Source organism: Urocampus carinirostris, chromosome 14, assembly GCF_059441175.1.
Source record: "Urocampus carinirostris isolate Australia breed hairy pipefish chromosome 14, RoL_Ucar_1.0, whole genome shotgun sequence".
Taxonomy (NCBI): domain Eukaryota; kingdom Metazoa; phylum Chordata; class Actinopteri; order Syngnathiformes; family Syngnathidae; genus Urocampus; species Urocampus carinirostris.
Window position 1 is genome coordinate 20,288,883 of NC_142362.1, and position 12,740 is coordinate 20,301,622.

The 12,740-nt window shown below is 38.3% G+C and overlaps 1 protein-coding gene and 1 pseudogene across 1 annotated transcript in view; both read right to left on the reverse strand.

Moving 5' to 3' along the window:
- The window catches only part of tns1b (tensin 1b), a 100,232-nt gene that overhangs the window by 48,805 nt on the left and 38,687 nt on the right, over positions 1 to 12,740 (reverse strand). Inside the window, exons 4-6 of the mRNA XM_088353585.1 lie at positions 9,672 to 9,721; positions 455 to 626; positions 219 to 392 (exon numbers count right to left, since the gene is read on the reverse strand). Of these exons, the coding sequence (XP_088209711.1) occupies positions 219 to 392; positions 455 to 626; positions 9,672 to 9,721 (396 nt within the window). The remainder of the gene's footprint in view (positions 1 to 218; positions 393 to 454; positions 627 to 9,671; positions 9,722 to 12,740) is intronic.
- LOC148352924 (U2 spliceosomal RNA) lies at positions 6,535 to 6,681 on the reverse strand (annotated as a pseudogene).

Sequence of the window (12,740 nt, forward strand, 5' to 3'; positions counted from 1 at the left end):
ATTCCTCGAATAAACGCATTTTTGTGCTTTAAAACCCATAACGATAGGATAAAAAGTAATCCAAAGTGTAGTTGTCGAACGGGACGAAAAACCCCGAAGATAGAAGCAGACACTAACGCGGAGCTGATGGAAAGGCTTCCGCTCACGGCGGCGCAGCTTTGATGTCTTTGTGCCCAGAATATTCTGTAATAAAAACCTGGAATGGGGCAGGGTTTCACCTTATTATGTATGACCACCACGTTGCGGGCATCGGCGCTCATCCAGGTGTCCATGGCCTTGCAAATGGCGCATATCTTCTCCAGCGCGGGCGCGTGATAATCCGGCCAACCAAAATCAAGAACTTTGGGATGAAGCTCGGCGATGTCGTAACGTTTCTCGCTCAGGTTGAAGAGCTGAGGCGAGGAGACGGCCGATGAATGGCTTATTTTGACGAAGGAGGCGGAGCTTAGCTCACCAGGTAGTGGTGTCCGTGTTTGGAGCGCAGCATGGACGCCACCTGCTGGAGGTCGGCGGCGTAACTCGCTTCCTCAACGCCGGCAGGGAAGGAAACGGAAATGATCCTCTCGGTGATGTAGAGGAGGTCCAATTGGCAACTCTCGTCCGGCGACTGCAGAAAACTGGCGCTCCTGAACACAAAAAGAAAAGGGAATATTTGTTTTTCACTGCCATGTATTAAACTCATGGCCTACGGGCCAAATGTGGCCCAATACATCGATTTATGTGGTCCGTGAGAAAATATTGAGGAGGCATAAAAGAAAAGCGAGGAGTTTTAAATATGTCCGCTGGATGTCGCCAAAATCAGCTGCCACTTGCAAAGCACCCACTTTGGCTGTATTTTATAATTACTATTAAATAGAGGTACAGTGCCTAGCGAAAGTATTGCCCCCCCCAAAAAAAAAACTTTTTGTCATATTGGCTGATTTCAAGCTTTAAAAAAACTGAAAAAAAATATACTGGACTGTCTCAGAAAATTAGAATATTGTGATAAAGTTCTTTATCTTCTGTAATGCAATTAAAAAAACAAAAATGTCATACATTCTGGATTCATTACACATCAACTGAACTATTTCAAGCCTTTTATTATTTGAATATTGCTGATTTTGGCTTACAGCTGAAAAAAACTCAAAAATCCTATCTCAAAATATTAGAATACTTTCTCAGACCAAGTAAAAAAATAATTTTATAACAGCAAAACTAAATCAAACATTTGAAAATGTCCATTGATGCACTCAGTACTTGGTTGGGAATCCTTTTGCACGGATTACTGCATCAATCCGGCGTGGCATGGAGGCAATCAGCCTGTGGCATTGCTGAGGTGTTATTGATGCCCAGGATGCTTCGATAGCGGCCTTCAGCTCATTTGCATTTGTAGGTCTGGTGTCTTTCATCTTCTTCTTAACTATACCCCACAAATTCTCAATGGGGTTCAGGTCAGGGGAATTAGCAGGCCAATCAAGGACAGTGATGCCATGGTCAGTGCACCAGTTACTGGTGGTTTTGGCACTGTGGGCAGGTGCCAGATCATGCTGGAAAATGAAATCCTCATCTCCATAGAGCTTTTCAGCAGATGGAAGCATGTAGTGCTCTAAAATCTCTTGGTACACAGTTGCATTTACTCTGGACTTGATGAAACACAGTGGACCAACACCAGCAGCTGACATGGCTCCCCAAACCATTGCTGACTGTGGGAACTTCACACTGGATTTCAAGCAACTTGGATTTTGCTCCTCTCCAGCCTTTCTTCAGACTCTGGCGCCTTGACTTCCAAATGAAATGCAAAACTTGCTTTCGTCTGAAAAGAGGACTTTGGACCACTCTGCAACTGTCCAGTGCTTCTTCTCCATAGCCCAAGTCAGACGCTTCTTCCGTTGTCTTGAGTTCTGAAGTGGCTTGACCATGGGAATACGGCTATTGTAGCCCATTTCCCGGACACGTCTGTGAACTGTGGCTTTTGATACCTGGACTCCAGCTTCAGCCCACTGTCTTTGAAGCTCCCCCAAATTCTGGAAGCGGCTCTTCACAATTTTGTTAAGGCTGCGGTCATCTCTCTTGGTTGTGCAGCGTTTCCGGCCACATTTTTCCCTTCCAACAGACTTTTTGTGGATATGCTTTGAAACTGCACTCTGTGAACAGCCTGCTCTTTGAGAAATTTCTTTTTGTGTCTTACCCTCCTGATGGAGGATATCAATGATGGTCCTCTGGACAGCAGTCAGATCAGCAGTGATTTAGTTTACTGAACCAAGCTGAGTGTTTTTAAGGCTCAGGAAACCCTCGCAAGGTGTTTCGAGTTAATTAGATGATTCAGGTGATTAGTTGAATAGCCTACTTGTATACTTTTTCATGATATTCTAATATTTTGAGATAGGATTTTTGAGTTTTCTTAAGCTGTAAGCCAAATTCAGCAATATTCAAATAATAAAAGGCTTGAAATAGTTCAGTTGATGTGTAATGAATCCAGAATGTATGACATTTTTGTTTTTTTAATTGCATTACAGAAAATAAAGAACTTTATCACAATATTCTAATTTTCTGAGACAGTCCAGTATTCTTTGAGTCAACATCATGTGAGACACCATTGTGAAGGGCAACCACATTTTTTCAACATTTTATATTATGTTTACAACGAAAAATACTGAAAAGTAGCTGTTGCAAATATATTCTGTTCTCTCAGCTCAGCCAACCGTTCTCTGGGTACAAGGAGCGCGATCCGCACAAAATGTTAAGTCTTTAGTGACATGGAGTTTTAAGAGAGAAAACAACAATGATGCCAGGTGAAAAATAAAAATAAAAAGTCAGCCTTACCCTAATGTAATGATTGACATTTTAGGCCCGAACTTCGGGTCGGGATCAAGATCTTGCCTCTACCATTAATCAACCAGATAACATCGAGGAAACACATTAAAATATTATTTTAGTTAAAATAAAATTTCCGTTTAAGGCAATACGAAATATTTAAAATAAAAAAATAAAATAGCACATGGGTGTCTTTGCCAAAGTTTAAAGGATCGTTAGCTCCTTTCTATAATAGATAATAGCAAAGTTACCATAGTTTATTAAACATTTTCATCAAAAAAGAAAAATATGAATGACTTTGAAATCATTCATACAAAACATTGAAATGACAATTTGCATGCTATTTTGTGCAGTTTAAATAAAGAGGAGTGGAAATTAAAGCACTTATTCTTTTGCCTTTAATTATTACAAAAGTACAGTTGATAAACACTACAACAGATTCAATCTTAGCAAAGGAAAAACATACTGAAGAAAAACTGCTAAGGCACACTTTTTACGCCATTCACTGATTAGTATGGCCCCAATGAGATACATTTTTCTACCATGTGGCCCCTGAGTTAAAATGAGACACCCCTGCCATTAACGCAGAAAATTGTTCCTTGATTTTGGAACGTGACCCACAAAATGACTTTGGGGTCAATTAGTATGATAATAAATAATACATTATAATAGTAAAATTGGGAAAACAATCCTTAAAAGGACACTGTGTAGTTAATTTGACCAATAGAGGTCAATGTATTTGGTAGGGCAGGTAAAAATGAGTGCCACAAAGCAAACAGATGAATACAAACTACGGAGACTCCCACTGCCATTTTTTATACTTTTTTTTTCTTTTCTTTTTTTTGGGGAGTGAAAGAAACAAAGACGCCAGGAGGGTTAACACAAAAGTGGCCGGCCCGTTGCAAAATATTGGGCTGCATTGTCATTGTTCGTCTCCTTTTTTATCTGTCTTGATTCCGCTTTTTTGTCTATTTTATTATTTATTTGGTAGTGAAAGATCCAAACACGCAAAGATTTAAAAAAAAATGTGTTCGTCTTTCCTTTTTTGTTTTAATTATTCTTCTTCTTTATTTTTTTTTGTTTTTTGGGGTGAAAGAAACAAACAAACCAAGACTATCAACGGAAAAGTGTCCGGCTCTGAGATGCATATCGTCGTTCCTCCCCCTGCCTTTTTAATTTATTTATGTATTTATTTGTCGTGAAAGAAACAAACGGGCCAAGAGGACTTACACAAACGTGTCTGTTCCGTTGCAAAACCTGAGTTTAACTGTTGTCGTTCCTCCCCTTTTTTGTTTCTATTCTGCTTTTTGTCGTTTTTTTGTGTAGTGAAAGAAAAAAAGAAGTTTAACAGAAGAGTGTCCGTCGTCGTTCCTTCCCCACTCTTTTGTTTTATTTCCGCTTTTGTTATTTTTTGTGTGGTGAAAGAAAGAAACAGGCCAAGAGGGTTAACAGTCAGTGTCCTGTTGCAAAACGAAGAGTTAAACTGTCGTCGTTCCTCCCCTTTTTAGTTTTGATTCTGCTTTCTGTCGTTTTTTGTGTAGTGAAATAAACAAGGAAGTTTAACAGAAGAGTGTCCGTCGTCGTTCCTCCCCCTCTCTTTCATTTTATTTCCACTTTTTGTTATTTTTTGTGTAGTGAAACAAACAAACAAACAAACAAAGAAAAGTGCTTGTCCAGTTGGAAACTATTGAGTTGCCCTGTCGTCGTTCCTCTCCCTCCCTTTTGTATTTGTTTATTTGTAGTGAAAGAAACAAACAGGTTAACAGAAAAGTGTCTGTTCCGTTGCAAAACCCAAGTTAAACTTTCTTGGTTCCTCTCCTTTTTTTGTTTTAATTCTGATTTTTATAATTTAACGAAGAAAATTGTCCCTCCAGTTAGAAAATATTGAGTTGCACTGTCGTCGTTCCTCCCCCTTCCCTTTTTTATTTTTTTTCTGCTTTTTTGTTATTTTTTGTATAGTGAAAGAAAGAAACAAACGAAGAAAATTGTACGTCCTGTTGCAAAATATTGAGTTAAACTGTCGTTCCTCTCCTTATTTTGTTTTAATTCGGCTTTTTGTTATTCTTTTGTTTAGTGAAAGAAAAAAACATACTAAGAAAAGTATTGAGTTGTACCGTTGTCGTTCCTCCCCCTTCTCTTTTAGTGAAGGAATGAAAGAAGCCAGGAGGTTTAAGAGAAAAGTGTCTTGCCCATCGCAAGTCAAGCATCAGACTGTAAAAAAATCGGTGGAAATAATCCAGTTCATGTGATTTTGTTGCATGTGCTTGTGGAGAGAAGAAAAAAAGTCACATTGTTTTATCTACTGTGTGACAAAAACACGGAACATTAGTTTGAAAGGACAAAAGTTCAGCATATTTATATTATATACATAAGTCCCATGGTTAAGAAAACAAATCACTGTACTGACTATATCTTAGCTGTAGACATTGTTTGCAAGAATGATTTATCAGGCGACCAATAAAGATAAATAGATGAATACATTCAAGGAATCAACAACCAAAAATTCAAAATCTTTTTCCGTAAGAAAAAAAAAACAAAAACAAATGTAACCGTGAGACTTTTTATGACTTGTGGAAAAATAATCGTTATCATTTATTATTTAATGTGATCAAAACCTTACAGTAGAAATATAATGAGAAACGTTTTATTATTATTTTATCATTTGTATTTCATATATTCTTTATCAACATGACACTTCATTAATCAAGTAATAAAGACAAAATATAATCTTTAGAATTCATATTTCTTTGATGAATATATATATATATATATATATATATATATATATATATATATATATATATATATATATATATATATATATATATATATATATATATATATACATTTTTCATTTGATTCTTGTTGAACATAGTGAGCATCAGCAGAGAGGCTTTGGCACGAGGTATGAACAATAGTTATAGAACCATCCATCCATCCATTCATTATCTGCACCGCTTATCCTCAGCAGGGTCACGAGGGTGCTGGTGCCCATCCGAGCTGTCTTCGTGCAGTGGGCAGGGGAGACCCTGAACTGGTTGCCAGTCAGTCGCAGGGCACACAGAGACAGACAACTTACTCGCTCATTCACACCAAGGGACAATTTGGACCGGCCAATTGACCTGACATGCATGTTTTTTGGAATGTGGGAGAAAACCGGAGTGCTCGGAAAAAAAACACACAAGCACGGGGAGAACATGCAAACTCCACACAAGAAGGTTAGATTTCATTACCTCAGAACAGTGCGGCACATGCGCTAACCACTGCGCTGCCATGCTGCTCAGTTATAGTACCAAGTACAGGTAAATATGACGTCACATTATTCCCGCCCGAAACATAGGGATTTAAAATCGTGTCACAGATATCAGCTCAATAACTGAAAAAATAAATTAAAATAAGGGATTCATGATAATTATACATCCAAAACTGTGCAAATATAATGTCACAGTAGTTGGCACAGTAAGAAGAAGAAAACCTAGTGATGCACGGTAGTTATAGAACCAAAAATGGATAGAGATGGTGTCACATTTATCAGCCTGATAGAGAAAAAAACTTAGTAGTTGTAGATCCAAAAACCAGCAAGTGGGGTTTTTAAGGGTTATTGATCTATCTTCGTTATTCATTATCCATTATCCGTTATCGGTCAGTTCATAATACGCTACAAAGCCTAGGAGCCGGGACACTTACTCTCAGCCAAAAGGCCAAGCTAAGGTCCTAGTCCTAAAGCCATGCTGCGATCATTGCGAATGCACCGTTCCCGGAGGTACTGCAATACCGGGCCGATGCGTGGAGTGGACAGAGCAAGCTCATATTCCATCTCCGAAATGCAAAAATCAAAGTTTACCGTGCTTGTTACAAGCACGATATGAAGTATGACGTCACAGTTATTGGTCCACTCACTGAAAAAAATGACTAGGGATGCACGATAGTTATAGAACCAAAGATGGGCAAATATGGCGTCGGTTATCAGCTCGATAGAAAACCTAAAAATAGCTACTCACAATAGTTGTAGACCTAGAAAACGGCCAAATATGTCGTCAGTTATCAGCCAGATAGGTAAAAAAATTAGGGATGAACAATAGTTATAGATCCAAAAACGTACAAATATGATGTCACGGTTATTGGCTTCATGGGAAAAAAAAACTAAGGAAGCACAATAATAAGAGAACCAAAAACGGGCAAATATGACATCACAGTTATCTGTGTGATATACAAAAAACAGCTAGGAAAAGTTGTACAATGAAAAATATGACAATTCGACATTAAAGTTATCAGCCCGAGAATTGGAAAAAAAACTATTGTGCCCGCTAGTTGTAGAACCAAAAGCAAGAAAAAATGACGTCGGTTATGAGCCTGATAAGAAAGAAAATAGGGATGCACAATAATTATAGAACCAAAAACAGTCAAATATGCCGTCGCATTTATCAGCCCTAGGAGAAAAAAACAAACTAGTAATGCATTGTGCACGATAGTTATAGAACTGAAAACAACTGTTGCACTCCTCTTATATTTACAAGGTTACAAGTGAAGGGGCCCGGGGTGTGGGGGGTTCAGGTTTTGAGACTTTACACTCTGCAAGCTTGATATTTCCCACATTGGTCAGGAAATTGCTCATAACGTGGGAGAGGAGACCCCCTCCCTTTGAAAAACACCCACCCCCTTCTCTTTTTCTCTTTTTTTACAGTATGCCGTCCACATATGGAGCTTCTCGAATTGCACTCTGGAGATTTTTCATCCAAGTTTTGGGGAGATATTTGTTTTTTTAGGGGCGTCATGTGTGATTTTCAACCCCCCCTTAAAAGGAATCCCGAGCATTTACTGTATTTGGCGGCTAGCATAAATGCTATAAAAGGCAATGGGGAGAGCGTGGAAGGTTACATAAGAGGCAGCTGCCGTCCGTTTATTTTGCTTCGCTCCGCTCGGGATACAATACACTTGTTCTGGAGACGGCAGGAAAATGAGGAAGTGTCAGATGCTCGCCACGTTTTGTGTTTATGAGTCATGGCGAGCGGGTCGTTTACAGGTCTGTCTAGGGCTTTTTTTGGACTTGAAGATACATTTTGAGTAGGTAAATGAGAAATGCATTATCGCTGTGAAAACAAAAATATCCCGTTAGAAAAAAATTGCATGATAGATAAAGGATGCACAACCAAAAACTCACAAAAATGACGTCACAGTTACTAACTTGATAGTTCAGAAAAATAAGGAAAAATAATGAGGGATGCACGGTTGTTATAGAACCAAAACCCGGCAAATATGATATCAGTTATCAGCCTATTGGGAAAACAAACTTGATATGCACAACAGTTATAGAACCAAGAACAGTCCGTTATCGGACCACTAAGAAAATAAATAGCGGTATATGATATTTGTGGAACCAAAAACAGGCAAATATGGAGTCAGTTATCAGCCCAATGCAAAATAGACTAGAGATATTTATGGAACCAAAATTAATATAGCATCACAATTATCAGCACGCTAGAGAGAGAAAAATAGAGATCCACCAACATAAAACAGGAAAATGTTACGTCACAGTTGTCAGGCTGAATGGAAAAAAACTACGAATGCACAGTAGTTATAGAACCAAAATCTTGAAATATGACATCAGTTATCAACCTGATAGTAAAAAAGAAGACGCACAACTATTATAGAGCCAAAAACGGGCGGTTATCAGTTCGATAATAAAAAAAAAACGCACAATAGCTATAGAACCAAAACTAGGCAAATATGGCATCACAATTATCAGCCCGTTAGAGGAAAAATACAGATCCATGATAGTTATAGAATAAAAAACAGGAAAAAGTTACGTCACAGTTGTCCCGTTTGAGAAAAAAAACTACGGATGCACGGTAGATATATAACCAAAATCTTGTAAATATGACCAGTTATCAACCGGATAGGGAAAGAGGAGACTTGCAACTGTAATAGAACCAAAAACGGGCGGTTATCAACTTGATAATAAACCAAAGAAATAGGAATGCACGATGGCTATAGAACCTAAATTGGGCAAATGTGGCATCACAATTATTGGCCCATTAAAGAAAAAATAGAGATCCACGATAGTTATAGAATATAAAACAGGAAAATGTTACGTCACAGGTATCAGCCGAATAGGGACAAAAGATTACGGATGCACAACTGTTATAGGACCAAAAACGGGCTCCATAATAAAAAAATAAAAATAAAAATCTAGGAATGCATGATAGATATCTAAACAAAATAGGCAAGTATGGCGTCATAGTTATCAGCTGGATAAGAAAAATAACCACATATGCACGGTAGTTATAGAACCAAAATGTTATAAACATGATGTCACTTATCAGCCTTATAGCAAGAAAGGAGATGCACAACTGTTATAGAACCAAAAACGGGCAGTTATCAGCGTTATAATAGAAAAAAATCTAGCAATGCACAATAGCTGTAGAAACAAAATGGGCAAGTATAGCGTCACAGGTATCAGCGAAACTGGAAAAATAACCTTGGATGCACGGTAGTTATAGAACCAAAATGACGTAAATATAATGCCAGTTATCAGCCTGATAGGAAAAATGGAGATGCACAACTGTTACAGAACCTAAAACCGGCAGTTATCATAAATTATAAGAATGCACGATAGCTGTAGAAACAAAATGATCAAGTATGGCATCACAGGTATCAGCCACATAGGAAAAAAACTAACTGGACGCACAACAGTTATGCATCCGAAAACGGGCAAAAATAATGCCACAATCATCAAACTGGTATAAAAAGAAAATCGGAGCAGTACATTATCAGTATCGATAGGAAAAGAATCAGCGTACATTCTCAATATTAAGCCTATAATTCTTATATAAGATGTTTTGTTTCGGGCTCAATGTACCCTAAAAAAGAAAATGTACCTGGAAGGTCTCCGGTGCGACTCCATGCTTTTTGAGGATTTGGTTGAACTCTGAAAAACAAAAATCGAGGAGAGAATAGTCAATTCCAATCGATAAAATGTCCTCATTCTATAATATTAATATATAATTATTTTCCTTCTTTCAACTTGCATTTATTGTCGTTTGTAATGAAGGATTTTATACATTTTACTATAAAAGATTTTATACGATTAAATACAAGTTACATTTATTGAGTGCACTGAATATTTTCACTGAGTGGGCTTCAGGTCACTCTGTTCCAAATGCGGAATGTTTTGACTAGGGAATTTTGATAACAGGACTCTGACGGAGGACGGCAGGCGATGTTTGGAGAACAAGGCCCTGATGACGTAGAAACGCTCTGTGTTGTTTTGAGTTTTTCTATACATAAAGGCGAGGTGGTGGAGCCATGGAGCCCACGTGAGGGCTTTCCTGGCACACCCATGGGAGGAGCCGGCACACCAGCTTGCGTAAAAAACGTGGGCCGAGAGAAAGAAGAGGGAGATTGAGAGAGCAGGCTTGACAGGGACTCGAGCGACACTTATTCGACTAATTCGGCCATATTCGATGGAGTTCACTTAGTTAAATTGTCTAAGAAATTAAATCTGCTCCTGTGTGAAAATGCTGGTCTCTTGTTCATTTTTCCATCAAAAAACAAGTGCGCATTGTTAGGGGAATGTAGGTGGTGTTTGGTTAATAGAGTCGGATAACTAATTCGTACAATTTGGTAAACGGTACATTTTATTATTTAATTCGTAACAATAAGCATGCACATATCGAACTAATTGACCAAAATTCCAACTTTGCGTTTTTGTGCAAATTATGTTGGGTTCTGGTGCAAAAAACGAGGGATTACGTTAGTCTGGGAAATAGAGAGCCATTTTCCTATTTGCTTTGACAAATGTTAGATGTGGTAGGGGGGATTTCTCTATGCTTGATCAGAAGCAGCTTATATTTGGGGGAGGGGTTAAATAGGGTTAGGGGCCAAAGTGCCTGGGGCTGGGCCCCCTCCCCCGCGGTCTTTCGGTCCTGTTATCAATCAAGTGGACCAGCGAAGAGTCCAAATGGTCTTGCAGGTGGAGCATTTTTGGTTTTGTGAACCTGTCGAGAGGCATTTTGTATGTATTTGTGAAGAAAGCACATGACAAATGTCCACGTTGTGTCACTAGAGAAAGAATTTCATATGCCAGGAAAAAAAAGACCCGCAGAACCCTGTGCAACGGAGCGTTTTCATTGGTCCGCTTACACTTCGATACCTTCCAATTTGGGTCACAATAGAGCGGGAGGACATTTTGAACAGAAGCTAGAAGGTCATTGGGAATTTCCTCAAGATTCGATAGCTTGATGGCGAGAAATCAGGATAACTTATGTCTTTTGTCTTTCCCTCTTTACCTTACTGTTTCACTTTTCTTTATCTTTCTTCTTTCTATAGCTCTCTTGCTCTCTCTATTCTTTCTTTCTTTCTTTCTTTCTTTCTTTCTTTCTTTCTGTCTTTCTTTTTTTCTTTCTCTCTTTCTTTTTTTCTTTCTTTCTTTCTTGCTTTCTTTCTTTCTTGCTTTCTTTCTTTATTTCCATCTCTCTCTTTTTCTCTCATTCTTTCTCTCTCCCCTTTCCTCTCTTTCTGTCTTAAATGAGAATATTGGTAAAAAGAGCAAAATTACATGCCCTTGGGGTTTCACTTTTTTCCTTTGTGTATAAATTAAATTTCACTATGTTTTTTTTTCATTCAACTTTTCAAGTCCTTGTTTTTCTTTCTTTCTCTTTGAGTCTCAGTCTTTCTCTCCCTCTCTATCTTTTCTCATCTCTTTCCTCCTTGCTCTCACTGACTCTCTTTGACTCTCTCTCACTCTCGGTGTTTCTTTATTTATTTTGCTTTATTTTGTTTTTTTCTGTCTTGCTCTCTATTACTCTCTCTTTCTTTGTCTCCATGTTTCTTTCTCTTTTCTTTCTTTCTTTTTCTGTCTCTCTCAAGCCCTCTTTCTGACTATCTCTCTTGATCGGTCTTTCTTTTCTCTAGCCTCCTGTCTCTCTCTTTCTTTTTTTCTCTCTATCCACCTTTTGCCCTCTCCATTCTTCTCTCTTACTTAGTAATAATAACATAGTAATAACATGATAAAAATGAGCCCGACCATTCAAAAAGGTCGCTGTGCCCTGATTTTTCAAATAAGAAGTGTTTTTTTTCCTCCCTTTCCCACACTTTGCCTTCACACAGAGCAAAATGAGGCAACATGCACGCTCGCCTCCCTTGGGCTTCGCCTAAACGTTCCCGTCTGCCACTCGGGGCTAACAAGGACCAGAAGGCTCGCTGGAGGTCAACCGTCATCAACGAGCCGAGAATAAGAAAGGGGTTGCCAAAATGGTGCCTTTTTGCACAATTCTCTCAATAACAATCACGTTTTGACATATTAGATAGATAGATAGATACTTTATTCATCCCCGAAGGGAAATTCACATTTGGCACTAGGCGGTGCTGAAGTCGATTTTGTAAAGAATAGACAGAAAGCTCAAAGAAAAAAAAACAGATTAGAAGAGTCATTGAAGAAATTGGGAGGTAGAAGGCCTTTTTGGGGGGTTGAGGATCTTAAAAGCCGGTTTCCAGATGTGAAGCATCTGTGGACACGAATTTTACGAGAAGGACGTCTAAATGAACCCTGGAAAGTGGCAGGCAGGGAAAGTCAAGTCAAGTCAAAAGTTTTTTGAAAGCTTTTTTGACAAACTATAATATAAAAATATGTCATTTAAATCGTATTTATTTATTTATTGAGAATTGTGTTTTGATTTAGCTTCATTTGTTTTTTTAAATGTAACTTTATTTTGCATTGAGTTTTATTTTTACTTTTTAAATTTGTATTTTTTGTTTGACTTTATTTATCTTAATTCGTATTCATTTGATTTTATTTTGCTTTATTTCTCTAATATATATTCATTTAATCCATCCATTATCTTCATCCTCAGTAGGGTCGCGGGGGTGCTGGAGCCCATGCCAGCCAACTTTGGGCAGTAGGCAGGGGAGACCCTGAACTGGTTGCCACCCACAGAGACAGACAACTC